The sequence below is a fragment of the Bos taurus genome, chromosome 22, assembly GCF_002263795.3.
Source record: "Bos taurus isolate L1 Dominette 01449 registration number 42190680 breed Hereford chromosome 22, ARS-UCD2.0, whole genome shotgun sequence".
NCBI lineage: Eukaryota > Metazoa > Chordata > Mammalia > Artiodactyla > Bovidae > Bos > Bos taurus.
This window is the reverse complement of record NC_037349.1, coordinates 14,840,324-14,859,050: the sequence shown is the minus strand read 5'-3', so window position 1 is coordinate 14,859,050 and position 18,727 is coordinate 14,840,324. Positions and strand designations below refer to the sequence as shown.

At 53.1% G+C, this 18,727-nt stretch overlaps 2 protein-coding genes across 5 annotated transcripts in view; one reads left to right on the top strand and one right to left on the bottom strand.

The window, feature by feature from the left end:
- ACKR2 (atypical chemokine receptor 2) overlaps nucleotides 1–13,094 on the bottom strand; it is an 87,310-nt gene extending 74,216 nt beyond the window's left edge. Inside the window, exons 1-4 of the mRNA XM_059879611.1 lie at nucleotides 12,998–13,094; nucleotides 5,733–5,882; nucleotides 3,992–4,444; nucleotides 1,607–1,723 (exon numbers count right to left, since the gene is read on the bottom strand). The gene's annotated coding sequence lies outside the window, so the exon portion shown is untranslated. The remainder of the gene's footprint in view (nucleotides 1–1,606; nucleotides 1,724–3,991; nucleotides 4,445–5,732; nucleotides 5,883–12,997) is intronic.
- Nucleotides 1–18,727, top strand: part of CCDC13 (coiled-coil domain containing 13) — a 36,289-nt gene that overhangs the window by 13,153 nt on the left and 4,409 nt on the right. For 3 of the 4 annotated variants that reach the window (XM_005222521.5, XM_005222520.5, NM_001192144.1), the window contains 10 exons: nucleotides 1,799–1,915; nucleotides 3,122–3,226; nucleotides 5,754–5,912; nucleotides 6,538–6,714; nucleotides 7,876–8,082; nucleotides 9,690–9,829; nucleotides 10,314–10,397; nucleotides 12,577–12,699; nucleotides 16,422–16,576; nucleotides 18,553–18,667. In XM_005222521.5, coding sequence (XP_005222578.1) covers nucleotides 1,799–1,915; nucleotides 3,122–3,226; nucleotides 5,754–5,912; nucleotides 6,538–6,714; nucleotides 7,876–8,082; nucleotides 9,690–9,829; nucleotides 10,314–10,397; nucleotides 12,577–12,699; nucleotides 16,422–16,576; nucleotides 18,553–18,667 — 1,382 coding nt within the window. Of the gene's footprint in view, nucleotides 1–1,798; nucleotides 1,916–3,121; nucleotides 3,227–5,753; nucleotides 5,913–6,537; nucleotides 6,715–7,875; nucleotides 8,083–9,689; nucleotides 9,830–10,313; nucleotides 10,398–12,576; nucleotides 12,700–13,424; nucleotides 16,292–16,421; nucleotides 16,577–18,552; nucleotides 18,668–18,727 lie in introns of those variants that run through there. The other variant, XM_059879800.1, reaches the window with a different exon arrangement.

Genomic DNA, 18,727 nt, shown 5'->3' with positions numbered 1-18,727 from the left:
CAGCACCTTAGCAGGGGGCAGACAGGCCCCCAACAGCAGTGGGAAGGGATGGCAGACAGCCAGACGGGGGAAGGACAGACAAAAAAAAGATGCCCTTGTGTTTTGCCTAAGTTCTCCGGTTGCAAATTCTGCTCACACTGGTTACTCTATTTAGCCTCATGGTGGCGCTGTGAGGATGCAAGCATTTCCTAGATGAGACCCCCCCCCCATGAGTCCAGGCTTTCCTGGCTGTGTGTGCAGGTCTAGTTACTTTGATCAGTGGTTTTCACAGGGGCTGCCCAGAACCTCTGGGGTCTATGGAGCTCCCCACCCCCAGTCTCCTAGGGTCTATCTTTCACTAGAATTCCCCGGAAGTTTTAATCTGTGTCTGCTAAGAAACATTGAGAAAGCTGCTGCGGTATCCACCTTGTTTCCCAGAAGTTTACTCCACCTGATGTCTTGGGACAGGAGCAGATGGTCTGTGTCACTGCCAGTGGGACCCTCAGCCCACCAACCAGTGTACCTGTTGCCATCATGCCAGGGCAGCAGCAGCAGCTTAAATTTGGAAAATCAGTTGCTGCAAGGGAAGGACTAGGCTCCTAATTCTACTGCTGCCACCTCAGCCAGCTGTGTGCCTGAGAGGGCATGTATTTCCCTCCTCAGGAACTTATTTTCATCACCTATGGAAAAGGTTTGAATGGGCTGACCCTGGAGTCCCTTTAATGCCAAAGTTCTGTGAGCCTCAGGAACTTCTATTGAAGTCAGAAATGGGGAGCACATTAGCTCCCCATTTTGAGAAAAATTTCATCCAAATAGTTTACATGAAATATTATTATTAAAAAAAAAAAAAAACACTGCTAAGAACTCTAACAGGCAGAGTTTTCATGGTTCCTGCAATTCTTTATACCACAGAAATGGAGCACTGGGGGATTAAACTGGTCCTTATTTCTTTTTTCAAAAAATAATGTTATTCATTTATTTATTTATTTTTGGCTGTGCTGAGTCTTCACTGCTGCAAGGGCTTTTCTCTAGTTGCGGTGTGCAGGCTTCTCATTGGGTAGCTTTTCTTGTTGCAGAGCACTAGGGCACATGGGCTTCAGGAGTTGCAGCTCTTGGGCTCTAGAGCACAGGCTCAGTACCTGTGGCACATGGGCACAGTTGCTCCGCTGCATGTGGGATCTTCCCAGATAAAGGATTGAACCCGTGTCTTCTGCATTGGCAGGCAAATTCTTTGCCAGTGAGCCACCAGGGAAACCCTGGGTCCTTATTTCTATTTAGTGAACTTACTGCCAGGAAAGCCCAAGGCCCAGTCTGACAATTCTAGGAGAGGGAGGCCCTGAGTTAGAATGTTTGTGGCCCTCCTGCCAAGCTAAACCCGTTCCCTCTTCATCCTGAGTCAGGGTGGATTTGCTGTGATACCAGTCTCTACACAGAGCAGAGAGCCCACAGTCTGTGTCTGGGGAGGGGGGGGAACAGCCTCCTCCAGATGCTCCCGGTCTGTGGTCAACCACAGGTGTCCACACGTGTGTGGGCCACACTTGAGCACAGGGCTCAGGCCCCAGCGTTGGGCTGCCAGGATCCACACCCCTGCTCCCCTTTACCAGGTCCCTCAAGCCAAGGGGCTCACCTTGCACCAGCCTCTGCTCTGCATCCACAATGGTCTGACGGCAGGACCTACCTCACAGCGCGTATGATGATGAGATGGGCTCCTTTTGTTGAGCCTCAGAGTGGTACCTGCACACACCTGGAGAAATGGGGGCTGTGAGTATTATTACTATTTAGGCTTCAAGTGACCTCTCTCCCTGTCTTTCCCAACCAGCCGGAGAACCCAGAGGTGAAAGTCTTGCAGGACAGGCTGGCGGCCACAAACTTGAAGATGAGTGACCTCCGCAACCAGATCCAGGCTGTGAAGCAGGAGCTCCGGATGGCCCAGAAGGTACTTCTGGGTCAGAGTTCAGGTCTTCTTGCATGGCTGGGACTAGGGCTGGGAAGGGCACGGCTGGACAATGACTTCCATTCAGGGGCCTGGTCCCGTGAGCATCATGTTGCTTGTTCTGGGTCAGGCTCCAGATCCAGTAACGTCCTTCCACCAGCTCTTTAAACAGACTCATCTGGTAAGGGGGATTGCTGGCTGCCTGCAGGTCCCTGCACAGAGGCCCTTGTGGTGCCCACCCAACCCTGGATGGAAGACAGTGCTGTCCACCCTAGAAAGTCCCTTAAACCTTCCCTGAGCTATGTGTACCCCAACAGACCCTGGATGTCTCCTTAATAAGCCACCTTGGACTTGGAAGCCTACCAAGACCCACCTCCTGTCCGCTGCTGTCTCTAATGTTAGAAAATGGAAAGGTTGTTTGTGGATTAAAGGCCCCTTTCAAAGGAAAATGCTCAGACTTGGGAGGCAGGCCCAGCTGGTTCATTATTTATTTTTATTTACATAGTGAATTCTCTGGCATTTGTCTTCCCTGCTGGAACCACTCAGACCAGCCAAGATTTCCAAAACAGAGTTCTATTGTGGAAACAAGCACCAGAGACTTGGTACGCTAGATCAGTTTCCGTGACAGGCTACAGAGGGCCCCAGGGCACAAGCTGGGGTGTACTGTTTCTACCTCAAAGCCTTGAGGTTGAGCCTGAACATCTCCCTGTAACAACCACAAATCTGGGCCCTTCTGGAAGCAAACATCCCCAAGTGGCATTTGGTAGGCCCCTGCCTTGCTGCACTCAGACACGGCCCCTCGTCTGTGGCTTTGCACGGAGGGCAAGGCCCTGTGGTGAGGTCGTCCCTGTAACCTCCAGAACAATCTCAGTTCAGGGTGACAGGGGAACAAATTTAGGAAGCAGGTCCTGGTCAACTTTGTGATTCACTCATCCCAGAATGTGTCAAGAGCAGGCGGCCCCACCTGGGCACTGTCAGCAGTTCCTTGTCTGCTTGGAGCATCACCGGGAAGTGCTGGGGAAGGTGGGTTTACTGCTTTCCCAGGGAGAGCTGCTCATAGAGCATGGTCAACTGGCCTTTGAGGTGGGGAGGCGGGAGAGGGGGGTGGTTGTGCAGGTGGAGGCTGGGTCTTCTGGGAACGCCAGGCACCCAGCACTGTTTCTGCACATACTGTGCTTTGGGTCATACTGAAGGCCCCACCTTTTTCAGGTTTTGACTAGTGAGGTTGGGGAAGATGTGAACATCCAGCAGCTCCTGTCCTCGCCTGGGACCTGGAGGGGTCGGGCTCAACAGATCCTTGTCCTGCAGAGCAAGGTGAGTGAGTCATCAGGCTCCTCCTGGCCCTGAACGTAAGGCTTGAGATGCCCTAGAAAGACCCACGATGACCCACATTAAGAGACACAGAACCCAAAAAAGGCCTTTAGATTCTGCGGAGTGCACTCGCAACGCTGTTGTTTCACATTTTCCCCAACCAGCCTGATTTTCATTTGTTGTTTAATGAACAGGCATTTATGGAACACTACATGCCAGGCACTGGGGCTCAACAAATGCCTTTGATTTATTTCACTCCAGGCAGATTTTTTTCCCCCTAGTTCATGTAAATTTGCATGACTATTGTAGGCTTTTTCCAGTTTTGTCCAAATGCTTGCAGGCTTTTGAAAGTTTCAATTACCCACCCCACCCCCCACCAAAAAAAACTTAGCCTGTCTCCCTTTTTATGTTCTAAATATTTTGGAGCATTTCTGGGAGATGGTGAAAGACAGAGAAGCCTGGCATACTGCAGTCCATGGGGTCGCAAAGAATCGGACACGACTGAGTGACTGAACAGCAACAAAGAGGCTGGGAGTAGGGGCTCCGCAGCCATACTGCTTGGATTCAAATCTTCGCTCTCTGAGACTTCCCTGGTGGTCCAGTGGCTAAGACTCCATGCTCCCAATGCAGGGGGCCTGGATTTGATCCCTGATTGGGGAACTGGATCCCACATCCCACAACTAACACGTGTCCCAACTGAGACCTAGTACGGCCAAATACATAAATATATATTTTTTAAAAACCAGCAAATATTAGCTCTCCACTCACCAACTGTGTGGCCTCAGGCAAAATGCTTCATCTCTGTGTCTCAGTTCCCTCCTCTTTGTACTGTGGATAATGACGGCATCTACCCTACAGGTTGTGGGGGTACTGAACGCGTGCACATGTGTAAATCGCTTGCCACAGTGCCTGGCATGGAGGAAACGCTGTCTGAGGTTAGCTGGACCAAGAAACTAAGAGGCATGCAATTAGGTGGGCCACTTCCACGATTTGCCACGCGCAGGTTCGCCTTCAACCCAGGTTCTCCAGTGGCTTGTACCCTCAGGGTCTCCTGTGGGATCCTTGAAGCCAAATGAAGAGGTCTCCAAAAAACTGTAATTAACAACCAGTGTGTGGCCTTGAGCTTCCAGAGACCTGAGTTTGAGTCTGGCCTCAGTCATTGGTCTACATGTTTGGTGTCTTTGAATAAATCTCTTCATCTCTGTATCTCAGTCTCCGCACCTGTAAAATGGAGATAATAATACCTTCTTTATAGGATTGTTATGGGTTAGACAAAATAATGTTTGGGAAGCACCCAGCACAGTGCGTGGCCATAATAAGCACTCAGCACTTTAGTTATTGTTGTTAGTGTTGTGCTGCTGCTCCTGCTAAGTCACTTCAGTCGTGTCCGACTCTGTGCGACCCCATAGACGGCAGCCCACCAGGCTCCCCCGTCCCTGGGATTCTCCAGGCAAGAACACTGGAGTGGGTTGCATTAGTGTTGTAAAGCTGTGTAAATAAATGGTTAAAAGCAAGTGTTCTTTAGCGCTTAAATGGAATTACCACACAATGCCACAGGAGGGCGCTGATCCTGCAGCCCTTTACCAGGGATCCCAGTGAATTTTTCTCCTGGCCATGGACACAGGAACCCAGTGGGCTATGGTCCACACAGTGGCAAAGAGTCAGACATGACTGAGTGACTAACACTTTCAGGGTCACACCATGTATGTTGTGTTGACACAGAAATCAGGGTTAGAAGGGCCCTAGGGGTTATCCACATTAAACTCAAAGTGATAAAGCCATTGTTCTGTAGGATGACTTCCACCTGCCCTATGCTGAGGGCTTCCGCCGTCATTTTGAGGCCATTTTGGGGTTTCTCAAAGTTGCCTAACCTAGAAATCATCTATAGCACCTGTTTAAAATGAAAATCCCAGTGTTCTTCCCCTGGAGTGGGCCCCAAGATTTGTCACCCCAAGAAACATCTTGGGGATTCCCAGGCTCAGACAAGTTGGGATTCTGAACTCTCCTAACATACAGGGTGTACTCATAGATCCCCTACCCTTAACAGACGAGGGACCTGAGATTCAGAGAAGTAATCTGTGCAGAATCACAGCCAGCGAGGCTCTGAGCTGGTCTCCCAGCTTCCCCACCCTGCCCTCCCTTGCAGCATCTCCTGCAGGAACCTGTGGCCTCCCGAGGAGCATCCCCAGGCTCAGGTGGCCTGTCTGTTAGCTATTTCTGGTGCTGAGACCTGCTGTCCTTTCCCTCCCAAGTTCCCGGGGCTCCACATCTGCTTCTCGGCCTCAGAGATAGGGTGATTTCTCTCATTTCCTTTGAAGTTTCTCTTTGCCAAGCAAAGCCTCTCTGGTGTCTTCCCTTGTTCTGCTCAGGATGCTGCCACAGACCCCTTCCACCCCTCTCCTAGGGGCCTCCACACCCATCTGGAACTGTGGTGTCATTTGTCCAGGGGGGTCATGCATACATCACATTGCAGGGCGGCCCCTCTGAGGGGTCGAGTCTCACTGCAGACCTGTTGTGGAACCACCTTCAGGTTAGAGAGCTTGAGAAACAGCTGGGACAGACCCGGAGCCGGTCCGAAGAAACAGCCAGTGAGCTGTCTGTCTATCCTGACTCAAGGAAGCTGTCAGCCCAGGAGAAAAATCTGCTGCGCATCCGCAACCTGGAGAGGGAAAAACAGGAAGGATGGGAGGTAAGTGTGCCCGGCAGGAGGTCAGGGGCATGTGGGGCCGGGAGACCACAACCACGTCTGTGAAGACTCAGAGGCTCTGAGGTTTGGGGTCACCTCTGTGCATGCTCCTCATGCCCTGCTGGTCCACCCTGAGCAGCCTGACTGGTTCCTCACCCCGAGCCCATTTCATGAATATCAAGGTGGCCCCATTATGGCTGTTATGGAGATGCTGGGCCTGAAACTAGCTCTTGATGGGGTGAGACACTTCAGTTTGAACATTAGGCTTAGTGTTGTCCACCGAAGCATGGCTTTTCTCTTTTCACCACCCAGGCAGGGATTGAGGGTCCTCAGAAGACACACTGGGACTTCCCAGGTGGCTCAGTGGTAAAGAACCCACCCGCCAATGCAGGAGATGCAAGAGATGTGGGTTCCCTGGGTCAGGAAGATCCTCTGAAGGAGGAGATGACAACCCACTCTAGCATTCTTGCCTGGAGAATCTCATGGACAGAGGAGCCCAGTGGGCTACAGTCCATGGGGTCCCAACCCCTCTCTGCTCTGGCCTCATCAGTGAGTGGCAGTGAAGGCTCAGCTGTGACCAAGGGTCCCACTCAGCCCTGCAGCCTGTGACTGCCCCCTCTGATTACAGAAACTTTCGGCGGAGCGGGATGCCCTCCAGAGAGAGCTCGAAGAGCTGAAAAAGAAGTTTGAGGGCATGAGGTCCCGGAACAAGGTGCTGTCGAGTGAAGTGAAGACCCTCAGGAGTCAGATGGGGACCCTTGTGGAGAAGGGCCGGCATGACGATGAGCTCATCGATGCCCTCATGGTACAGTTACCTCTGGGGCCCCCGCCCCAACCAGAGACCTGTGACCCAGTCCCAGCCCCCAGAGTCCTCATGCACCCCAACATGCCACCTGCATAACCCGGGAGCTCGTTGCTCTGCTGGGCCCAGCCCCAAAGCCTGGCGCTGGGCACAGGAGCAGCACAGAGGCTGCCGGAGGGCCAGCAGAGGACCTGCTGTGAGAGGTTGATGCCGGCCATGAGCCACTGAGCCTGTGGACCCCAAAGGAGGAAGAAGAGGATGTAGTGGGGAGCAGATGCGGTTACACCCTGGGTTATTTTTCATGGAGAAATGGAAAGGATGACTGAGGGGAGCCAGTGCATATCCCCATCTGTGTGGTAGCAACAGCACACCCTTCTGAGCTCTTGGGGTGTGGTTTATGATGGTGAGTCACCAGTCATGTCCAACTCTTTGCAACCCCATGGACGGTAGCCTGCCAGGCTCCTTTGTCCATGGGATTTCCCAGGCAAGAGTACTGGAATGGGTTGCCACTTCCTCTTCCAGGGAAGATAACCCTTGCTGCTGCTGCTAAGTCGATTCAGTCATGTCCGACTCTGTGCGACCCCATAGACGGCAGCCCACCAGGTTCCCCCATCCCTGGGATTCTCCAGGCAAGAACACTGGAGTGGGTTGCCATTTCCTTCTCCAATGCATGAAAGTGAAAAGTGAAAGTGAAGTAGCTCAGTCGTGTCCAACTCTTAGCGACCCCATGGACTGCAGCTTACCAAGCTCCTCCATCCATGGGATTTTCTAGGCAAGAGTACTGGAGTGGGGTGCCATTGCCTTCTCCGAAGATAACCCTTAGGAACACATAATCCAATTTCACAGCTAGGTAAGTCATCCAAGGCCACACAACTGAATTCAAACCAGACTTATCTGATCGTAAAATCTCCTTGGATGGGGCTCCCGGAAGCCCTTTGGATGTCCTTCTTAACCCTGATCTCAAGGAGAAGGGAGCTGAGGACAGGAAAACCTGGTTGAATACCCGCTGAGGGCAGGCAAAGTATTCTTCCTTCTCAAGGGAACACTAGCATCCCACTGTTAGGTTCCCGAGGAGCAGGGAAGGGGTGGGTTGCTGGTCTTCTCTTGTCCTTCTCTATCGAGAGTCGTGGCTCCCCTCGCCCACCCTCCCACCCGGCCCCACAGGACCAGCTGAAACAGCTCCAGGAGATTCTGGGCAGCCTGAGTCTGCAAGAGGAGAAGACGCGAGTGTCCCAGCACCGCCTAGACCAGCAGCTCAACAGCGAGGCTCAGCGAAGCAGCAGCCTGGTGGCCCAACTGCGGGCCATGGTGGCTGAGCGGGAGGCCAAGGTGCAGCAGCTGGAGCTGGAGATTGGGCAGCTCAGTGTGCAGGTGAGCGGGGCACTGGCTCAGCCTGCTGGCTCCCAAGTTGGGCAAGTCCACCCATTACCCAGAGAAGCCTCAGCCACTTCCTCTTCTCTCCACCTGTGTTCCCTTGGCCTGCACCATCTCCTACCTGGCCCTGCTTCGGCTCCCTGCTTCCATCTGGCTCCCCAGCCCATGCTGCACACACCTTTCCTCTCTGAAGTACAGATCTGATTGTCTCCCTGCTCCTTGTAAAACCTGTCTGTGGCTCCCCATCACCCTCAACCTCACCTGGCCAAGGGTCCAGGCTCCTGCCAGCTTACCCTCTTCCTCCCCAGTTGTGGCCTTCATCCTCATGACCCAAGATGGTGGCCACAGTGCCAGCACTTTTATCCACATTCCAGGCAGCAGGATAGCAGAAGGGAAGCACACTCCTTCGTTCAGTCTGCAGGGCACCAGATGACTGGCTCCTGCTGCCATCCCTCCTGCATCTTCTCTTCACTGCCCACCGTCCACCACTCTGACCACGTGGATGCCACTGAGCTCCCCCATGGCCCCGCTTTCTCCCCACTCTGGGCCTGTGCACATACCCAAAGCACACACCTTCCCTGCCCTCCCCTCAGCTTTGACATCTTACTAGTCCAGAGATCCTCCAGGAAGCTCTGGGGCTCCCAGTCTGTATTATAAGCCCCTCCTGGGTACTCTCCTAACTCCTGTGCATCCCCAAGCCAAACTTCTGTCACACAGTGTGATCATTTTCCTGTTTTCTCTCCCAAATTCTCCTTGAGGGGGCACTGACAGTGGTGCCTCAGTGCCTGGCCCAGGACCGAGCACACAGTAGTTAGCTGCTCAGTAAATGCCTGTCTAACGCGTGAGCTCCTAAGGATGTTTTGCCTTAGCAGAGGCCTGGAGGTCACAGTATCTCCACCTCACTGCTGTCCTGGCTCCAGGCACAGAAAAGAGACTGACCTTCACCTCAGAGGTCACACCGAGCAGTTGGGGGCCGAGCACTACCCCAGACAAAAGGGCACACATGGCAAGTTTCCTCGGGGTGGCCAGGCTTAGGGGACGTGCCAGGTTGTTCGGGGCTCACACCAACTGTCCTGCTGTTGATGGTGGCCAGACCTCCCGTTGGGGGTCCTCAAACGTTCCTCCTTCCACTGGCCCCACCAGCCATCTGAAAGAGGGAGGGATGGGGGAAGGTAGGGGCCTGAGAAGCCTAGCCTCCTGGCCAGGCTGCCAACCCTTGCTCTTGGCTTCAGGTGTTTGGAAGGTCTTCACATCTCTAGTTGAAAAAGGCCTGAAGTCACACCTGGTGTTCATCCCCGTGTGGGTGGGGCTACCCGGAGAGGTGGACCTGCCCCCTCACCTCCCCTTGGGACCTGAATGTGGAACAGCTTCCTGGCCTGGTCACCCTCCTCTGGCTGTGAAGCTCCCTTTCTGAAGAGAGGCATTATGAGCTGTTATTATCATGCAAGCAGTGCCTTCACCCAACAGGCCTCGCTTTGCACTCCTGAAAAGAAGCCTCTTTCATATCCCCTGAAAGCCCCGAAATCAAGCCAAGGCCCCCTCCTGCCTTCTCCAGGCCTCTGAGCCAAGGCCCTGATGATGGAACCCACGTCTGTTCCCTGCAGTATCTTCGGAATAAAGGAGTAGACGAGGGCTCCAGTGGGCCCGAGGTCAGCCGGGCCTCCACCAAGCTCCCTGAGGACCCTGGCCTGACCAAGCCCCCAGCCTCAGCGGGCGATCATGCTGGCAGGCTTGGATCTTCTCGGTAAGAAAAAATGGGGTGGGGCGCTGGGTTGGGAAGTGCATCTTCATTATTCAGAAGAAAGGGCGGGAAGCCCCGGATGCAATTTTACAATGTCTGTGGTGTTGTCTTTCTGATACATGGGCCTCCCCTTCCGTCAGCCTCGCATCTGTATGAAGGGGCCAGTGAGTTCCAGATACCATTACTTCAAGAGCGTTTGGCTGCAGCTGTCTGTAAAATTGGTTCCCAGCTGGCCTCAATTCTCACCCGCTTCTAGGATTCTCAAACAGACCCGTGTTGGACCCTTGGAGGCTCTGATGTCCCCTGGCTCTGTCTTGTTTTTAAGCAAGCTAGAGTTCTGGAAAGGAGGGCGGCAAATCCACAGGGTGGCTCTAGGGGCCAGCACTGCCCCCTCCTCCACTCCCAGGTCCCTGCTGGCCCCTGCTCCCCTCACAGCTGGGCCCAGCCTGCCTGCCCGTGGTGATGAGCCCATTCTGTCTTTGCACAGCTCCGTGACCAGCCTGGGCCACACACTGGTGGAATCTTCTCTCACATGGCCTTCGCTGCCCAGTCCTCATGGGGCCTCACCCAGGTAGGAACCCAGCCCTCTCAGCACCATGCCTTCACAGGACTTCCCATCCTTGATTACTTAGCCAGTGTTACCATCCCATTACAAGGATGGGAAACTGAGGCCAGGCCACGTCTGGGGACTCATCCCAGTTTCCATAGGGACATAGAGGGTCAGGGAGGTCCAGGGCCTTATCTAAGGTGAAAGGGCAAGTGGCTTCACAATAGGAGTCCTGGCCTAGTGTTCCTTCTGCTACAGAGTTCACACCAGGAAACTTCCAGGGCCTAGGGCCCAGAACCTTCCCTTGCCTCCTCTTGCCCATTGAGAGTCCGTCTCTAGGGGGGAGAATTTCACATCACACGGTTCCCACTTGAAGCCACTGATATCCCCTCAGCTCTCTGGCCCGCTCTTTGTTGATAGAATCAAGCCATAGCACTCCAATGGGCCCTTTGTCCTTCCTGCCAGCTCACAGACAAAGGGCTGCTTTGTCCTTCCTCACTTGTCCTGTGTACTGTCCACTGGAGCCGTGCTCCTGCTGTCAGCTCCTGCCCCCACTCCTTGGGCAGGTCAGCTCAGGTTCTGCTTGAGGCCTCTCAAGGGCCTCTGTCTCACGCTCACCTTGCTGTGTGGCTGTCGGCAAATCCTGGGGGCTGTCCCCCAGGAAGTGTCTGGGGGTGGTGCTTCTGGCTTGACATCTGGTGGCACAGGCACCATGGGCTGAGGGCAGCCCTGCAGATGCCCCCTCCATCAGCCTGGGGTCACAAGGGCATGGGGGAGAGGGGTCTGACTCAGAGCCTCAAGGGCCCCTGTCACACTCTCCTCACAGCACAGGGAGAACAGAGGCTCTGTCGCTCTGAGGCGGTTATCACAGTAGTGAGAGCAGGAGGATAGACAAGATGACCCCAAGGTCCCTGCCAGGCTTATGCAGCCATGACCTCTGCACTCTAAAGGGCTGCAGAAGCCAATGTGCCCCGGGCTGGCCAGACTGCTGGTTCTTAAGCTTGTGTCTTCCACAAGACACATATTTACCAAAGCCAACCACATGTGAGTCCTGCCTTCACGGAGCTCACAGTTCCCTCCCATCAGGGACAAGACAGATGTTCAGCAAGTAGGAGTGATCCCAGAGAGCGTGTCTGTCAGGGCTAGCGTGCTGGCTCAGATGCGGTGCCTGGGAGGCAGGTGGAGTGAGGGGATAACACCTTCCCCCAACATGTGAGATCACAGAGGCGACTAGAGTAGGTTTTCCTAACTCACTGTGCACACGAATCAGCTGAGGATCTGCCAGGTTAGAGCAGGTTCTGACTCTGCAGGTAGGATCCTGCAGGAAATGGGATCCTGCATTTCCAGCAAGCTCGATGATTCAGAGACCACATGGAGCGGCAAAGCCTTAGAGTATACTTAGGAACCAGAACAGAGGGGAGCCTGCGGTCCTCAGAACCCATGGGGGAGCCAGTCAGCTTCTGGGCTCCTGGCCCCAGCCCAGCCCTCCTCAGGTCCTGGGGTTCTGGAAGAGCAAGTCAGCTTCACCAGGGTCTCCCTAGGAAGGGTGAGGGCAAAGGAGAGAGCAGCTTGGCACTGTACAAGCACTCCGGGGGTGGGGGTGTGCAGAGCTCCCCTTTGGTCCCAACCCCAGCCAGCAGGTAAGGCCCAGTGGTAAGAAGGGAACCAGAGATGGGCTGGATCAGGGCTGGAGAAAACTGACTAAATTACAAAGCAGGAGTCCAGGGCCCAGGAAAGAGGACTGGGCTGAGGGTCATGCCAGGAAATACAGGAGGGCCAGGACAGGCTGACGGGGAGACAGGAGGGGCTGGGCCCAGCTTGCACTGAAAAGGGCGGCCAGGTCCCACACCTCACGGGTTCCCAGGGTAGGACCACCAGGTGCCCAAGAGTCAGCTTCCAAGGCAACCATACTGATTCCAGGCCCCTACAGGGACTGGGTGGACAGAGGTACTGATGAAACTCTAGTCCTGGTGGGGAATGGCTTTGGAGCCAGCTAAGTGAGGTCGAGAGATTTCAGCAGAGCCAGGAATGGAGGCCTGAGAAGAAGCCAGCGGAAGAGGCCAGAAGGGACTGGACTGTCTTCCTTCTCTCTGGTTCCCTTTGAGGACCCGTGAATGTCCTTCCAGTCCCTCCCACCCTCACACGGATAAGCATCTCTTCAGGTAACCCTTAACTGACCTCTGCCCCCAACCCTGGTCCCCAGGTTCTTGGACTCCCCTGAACAAAAAGGCTGGCAGACACAGGTGACGGAGTTCAAGGCCCTCTGGCAGGCTGCCGAGGTGGAGCGCGACCGGCTCACGGAGTTTGTCACCGTCCTACAGAAACGGTAACGCCTGGAGCCAGGGACACACTCTCGTGGGCCCAGGCGGGCTGGTGGTAGGCAGCCTGACCCAGGGGCATCCCTCTTGGACAGAGGCCAGGCCGTGTCCGTGCCTGGGTCCACCGCACTGGTGAGCTTGGTTCCCACCGTGTTGGTCCCAGGCCTTCCCGGCCACATCTCATGTGCCCCCCGAGTGCCCCTCAGTCTCGGGGCCCCGTCATCACACTTGTGTTCTGCCGTGGCCGTGAGGTGGGAGTCTCAAGGAAGGGACTCTGAAGTAGGTAAATCAGTCAAGTCAACTCACCAGTAAGAAAGATCTAGGATGAGCACAGCACTGCACTCCGTGTCTCTGCGGGCTGCGGTGGGAAGAAGTTCCAGGCGAGACTGAGGCCTGAAATAACAAAGAGGAAAAGGGTCACCGAGAGATGGGAGCTGGGGCTTTCCTGGTTGGGGGAGGGAAGCGTGTGGCCTGAGGCAGTGGACCGGGGGTTTGGTTTCCTCTAAGGGGTTGTTGACAGATTTCTATTTGGATAAACCAGTGTTCCTCTCTCAAGTGATACTTTTGGCAAGAACTGTGGCTGCCCAGGCCAACACATGGCCCAACCATGTGACATCCACACTGAAAAATATAAAGGATACCGCTGATTATCTCCCTGAACAGGCCATGTCACATGTCAGTTAGGGCTCTTTGGTGACAACAGAAACCAATTCTGGCTTCTCTTTCCTTCAAGGGAAAGGAGAGTGGGAAAGTGCTGGCCGTCTCCAATGTGCAGGGCAGAAGAGGAGCCCAAGAAGGTCCAGGGATATTGGTAGCAGGAACCCTGGAGTAGTCTCTCCTGGGCCATGAGAATGGTGCCCAGTGGATTTCAGTTCTTATGCCAGTGGGTCCTGGGAGAGAAGGTCTAGCTGGCCTGGGTGGCTCACATGTCAACCCTGGACAAAGGCCAGACACCCTTACTGGAAGGACCTCCAGGTGCTCACATAATGGAGGAACGCTGGGACTTTCCTGGTGGCCCAGTGGTTAAAGCTCCATGTTTCCACTGCAGGGGGCATGGGTTTGATCCCTGGTGAGGGAACTAAGATCCTGCATGCCACACACTGCAGCCAAAAAAAAAAAAAAAAATTAAATTAAGTGGAGGAGGGGCAAACTGCCAAAGGAAAAGATGGAGTAAGTCACCAAAGGAGCTGAGGTGCTGGGATGGCAACTGCCTAAGCAGTGAGGGGTAATCAGCTTTATTTTCTTTTCAGTAGTATGTACACAGAGAGGGTAGGAATTTCAGACATGCTCAAGCAAATAAGAAAAAGTAACATAAATTCTTTTTCTGTCACTGAAATATAATGGCTAGCACAAGCCTCCAGCCTACCCAAGGGAAGAAACATACTCGGTTATGGCTTTCTTTGCCATTTTCTTTGAGCTGCACCTGAGTCTGGGGCAGTGCGGTGTGAAGCAAGCTGACTCGGTTATCTACTGCTGCCTAACAAACCGTCCCAGACCTAGTGGCCTCAAATATGACTGATTTTTTCTTACCCTTCTGTGGGCAGCCTAGGTAATCCTGCTTCACATGATGCCAGCGGGATCACGCACATGCTCCATTCAGCTAGCTCGGTAGGGGCGCCTCTGTTGTGTACGTCGCCTCTCTCTCCATGTAGCGCCTTATCTTCCAGGGCCTCTCCATGCAGGGCTGGGGTGAGGGTGGGGCAGGCAAGAGACCTAGGGTACAACATTCAAAAGACACTCTCAGAGTCACACGTGTGTGATTCTCTCTCAGCTGATACCCAGACCTTCTGGGAACTGAATTTTACATTTTATTTTCATGACTTTTTATTTGAATGGCTACATGTGGACACGAGGCTGCAGCCACTGTGTTGAGCAGCACAACTCCATCATATTCTACCATATCCCATGGTGTGAATATGTTACCTTTGGTCTTTCCCCTGTTGATGCACCTTTAGGTTGTGTTAGTCATTTGCTTTAGCAAATACAGTTTCAAGGAACATTCAAAGTAACAAGGAACATTGAAACTAACATTGTTAGTTTCAAGGAACTAACGCAACACTAACAGGTTGTGTTAGTAGCTGTATACTGTGTTGGCATACAGTTCTGTGTTGGTAGTTGTATTCTGTTCAAAATTGTTAGCATTCTGCTCCTTCTTGAAGGAAGGGAAGAAGAACACCGGGAAGGTGGGATGGTGGGAAGAACGCTTCCTCCATCACTGTTCTTACATCTCCAGGTTCCCACTCTGATTTGCATGGGTCTATGTGTGTATGTGATCCTTTGCTGGGGTGAAACCTCAAAGAGTCCTTTGGTATCACAAAAGTCTGAAATGCCACACGTCACCATAAGAAGGACCATAGCCTCAAACTCAGTGAGAAAATAATCAGATCCTTTGGTGAAATAACCAAATAACAAGGACTTGAAGGCCCATAAATTCATGACAAGTATATAGAAAATAATAAATAATCATAATAACAAACAGAAAGCAATCACTAACCCCAAGCAAAACAAGCAAATAAGAAAGAAAATGTCCAGAATTCTTCGGTAGTCTAGTGGTCGGGACTTGGAGCGCTTCCACTGCAGAGGGCCCCGGTTCAATCTGTGGTTGGGGAACTAAGATCCCACATGCTGTGTGACATGGCCAAAAAAAAAAAAGTAATCATGAGTATACTGCCTCTTGAGTGTCCTAATGTAACCCCCTGTGGTAGACAGGATTTTGTTCCCTGTGTCCTTCCATCCCCACTCTTGTGCCTGTGAATACTTTATGTTATATGGCAAAAGAGACTTTGCAGATGTAATAATCATCATGGACCCTGAAACAGGGAGATTATCCTGGATTACCCAATCTAATCACTTGAACCCTTAAAAGCAGAGAAATTTCTCCATCTGGGGTCAGTCAGAGAGGTGCTACAGAAAAAGTCAGAGACAGTATGAAAAGGGTACCCGGCTGGCTTTGCAGATGGAGAGGGCCCAGTAGTCTCTAAAAGTTGAAAGTCACCCAGCCAACAAACCAACAGGAAACAGGGATTTTAGTCCTTCAACTGGAACTGAAGCCTTCCAACAACGTGGACAAGCCTAGAAGCAGATTCTCTCCTAGAAACTCCAGGTAAGAGCCCAGTTCAGCCAACACCTTGATTTTGGCTTATAAAACCTGGAGCAGAGAAACCAACAGGACCTGCTAAACTTCTGACTTACAGAACCATGGGGTGATAAATCTGCATTGTTTTAAGCTAAGTCTGTGGTAATTTGTTACAGCAGCAATAGAAAACAAATACGCTACCTAACATTCATTCAGCCCCCAATAAGGGTAATATAACTACATTGGGAAGTGGTGAGGTGATTCTGTTTGGTGAGGAGAAAGTACCAAAATAAAACTAAAATCTCATGTTGCATAAGATATACTCATAAGATTATATTTAAGCCTTAAAAAATAGCAGCATAAGCATCTGTAGAAATATGGCAGTAGTGAAAGGAACAGCTAAAAGCGGTATAAGTGGTTGCTTCTAGAGAGCAGGAATTGGGAGTGAGTAGGGGTGGGAAGAGGCTGCATTTTTTTTTTTTTCATTTTAAGGCTTAGAGAGAACTATATGGTTTTTAAATGCACATATCTATGTTACTGCAATAAAAATAAGGAAGAACGGAGCCTGTGCCCACTGGTGTAAGACGTGCCCAGCTCTCTGAGAGTCTGAGCAGGTGCCAGGGAGTATGGTGGCCCCTGTTCTCTCATCACCAGGGTGGAGGAGAGGAACAGCAAGCTTCTGGAGTCAGAGAGGAGGCTGCAGGAAGAGCGGCATCGCGCCGTGGTGCTGGAGCAGCACCTGGAGAAGATGCGCCTGGAGCCGGGCAGGATGTCAGCCTCTCAGAGAGCAGCCCCCAGGAGCAAAACAGGTAGGGCTGGGGGTGGGGCCGGCCCAGGGCCATGTGGGCTGACGGTGCTCTGGGGCTCCTGGTTCTGACTGGGGGCTGGGGGAGAGCACACACAGCAGCAGAGGCAGGCTGAGCTCCACCCTGGTGGAGGGGCTACTGCCTGGCTCTACCCTCTGTCCTGAGCCCCTTAGCTTCCAAGGGCAGGACCCTAAGGTTCCACAAGTCACTTCTGCTTTCATCCCATTGGCCAGATCCTAGTCACATGACCACACCAGCTGCAGAGGGCAGTTTAGGTGTCCTAAACTAAAAGTTCAGTTCTATGGCTCTAACACAGTGGTTCTTAAGGTACAGTCTCTGGACCGCAAGTGGCAGCATCTCGTGGGGGCAGTGGGGGTGCGAGATGCCAGAGCCAGAAGCCATTTCTGGGGAGGGAGAATCTTCAGTGAGGAGATGATGGGTCTGCCTCTCTCTGATAGCTCTATCCCAACCCCTCTGGGTTCTGGCGTGGACGGTTGTCCCCACTTCCCTGCCTCTCAACACCCCAGTACCCCTCCCCCAGCCAAGGACACTTAGATCTTTTCTCCCAGGGCAGGTGAGATCAGAACACTGTAGGATGTGCCAGAAGTAGGGCACGGAGAAGGAGTAAAGCCCTTTTCCCTCCAGCAGAGCCAAGACTCCATGGGCCTTCCAGGAGCTGCTGAGAGTACAGGCTGGGGAAGGAGTACAGGGCTTAGCTCTGCTGAGCTCTCAGAACAGGTTCCTCAGGGATACAGTGTCTCCAGACCTTGGACTTACCTCCTTGGCTGAGCCTCCAACTAGGGAGGGCTAAGCCACAGTAAGAAAAACTACTCTGGCACTGCCTGGACAAGGAAGGGGCAACTGCCTGGAGAGAAAGTGACCACGTGGCTTCTGTGCATGCTGCTTGTGACCTGGGAAATGCAGCACCCCTCTGGGGGGCACAGCACACCCCTGCACCTATACAATAGGAAGCCTGATTGTGAAATGAGGTCCCTTGTGGCAGTTCCATGCCAGTGGGGAAGAGAACCATAAACAAACCAGCAAAGGATGGTAGGTCAGATAGAGGCAGGTGCTGTGGCTCATAGAAGAGGAAGGGGACAGGAGGTACGGAGAGCAGCTGATTTCTGTGGAGCAGTCACCCTAACTGATGAGCTGACATCTGAGCAAAGACAGCAGAAGGGGGTGGGGATGTGGCATAGATACCAGCGGGAAGAACAAGTGCAAAGGCCCTGAGGTGGGTACATGGCTGGGGGCTTGGAGGCAGTGAGTGAGACTGGAGCATGGGGAGGGGAATATGAAGTGAGGTAGGGAAGTCATGAAGTGCTGAGGTGGTGGTTCCATCACACAGGCCTTGAGGGCCAGACGTGCATCCACTGTGGCCTCACAGAGCTCTGGAGGCAAGAACTGTTCTCCTCATGAAACAGGTGAGGAGACCAGCTCAGAGAAGTTGACGGTTTACCTGGGGCCACACAGCAGGAGGTAAAAGCCAGGGCTGCTGATGTCAGGTGACTTACCCTGCACCAGGCCGCCCCTGAGGTCTTATTCAGCACAGAGGTTTTCTGATGCTGTGATAGTACTGGAGTTCCCCACTGGGTGGGCTCTGATTTCTTTTTCTGAGCACTCTTTGTCCCCTGGACTCAGCCACCCTGGATCCCCTATACGTAAGGATAGAGCTGGAGGTGAGGGCCAATGGTAAGAGAGCATCAGGTCCGATGACCTAGACTCAGACCCAGCCTGCAGGCCAGACCTCAGGCCCAGCTGACTTCCAGAAACTTGTAAAATGCAAATATGGAAACATTAACAAGAGGAGCCATCTCAGTACAAAGCAGGGCCTGGAGGGAGGCAGCCTATACCCTGAAGGAGGTATATTGTTTCACAAAGTGGAAAAGCAGGAAGTGGACAGTTCGGGGTTGGGCAGGGGGAAGTGCTAACACAGAGCCATGGCCGGATCACAAAAAGTAGCCACTGCTGCCCCACAGGTCTGCCTGCCTCTAACACCAGGCACCACCCGAGCGAAAGTGAGAGGAAGGACCCATCTTCCGCCCAGCTCTCCAGTGTGCCCATGGAATCCCAGATGGAGGAGCTGACCACCAGGTGCTCCCTGCCCCATTTTCTGAAAAGGGTGATGTTGCATGGGTGGAGGTGCCCTGACAG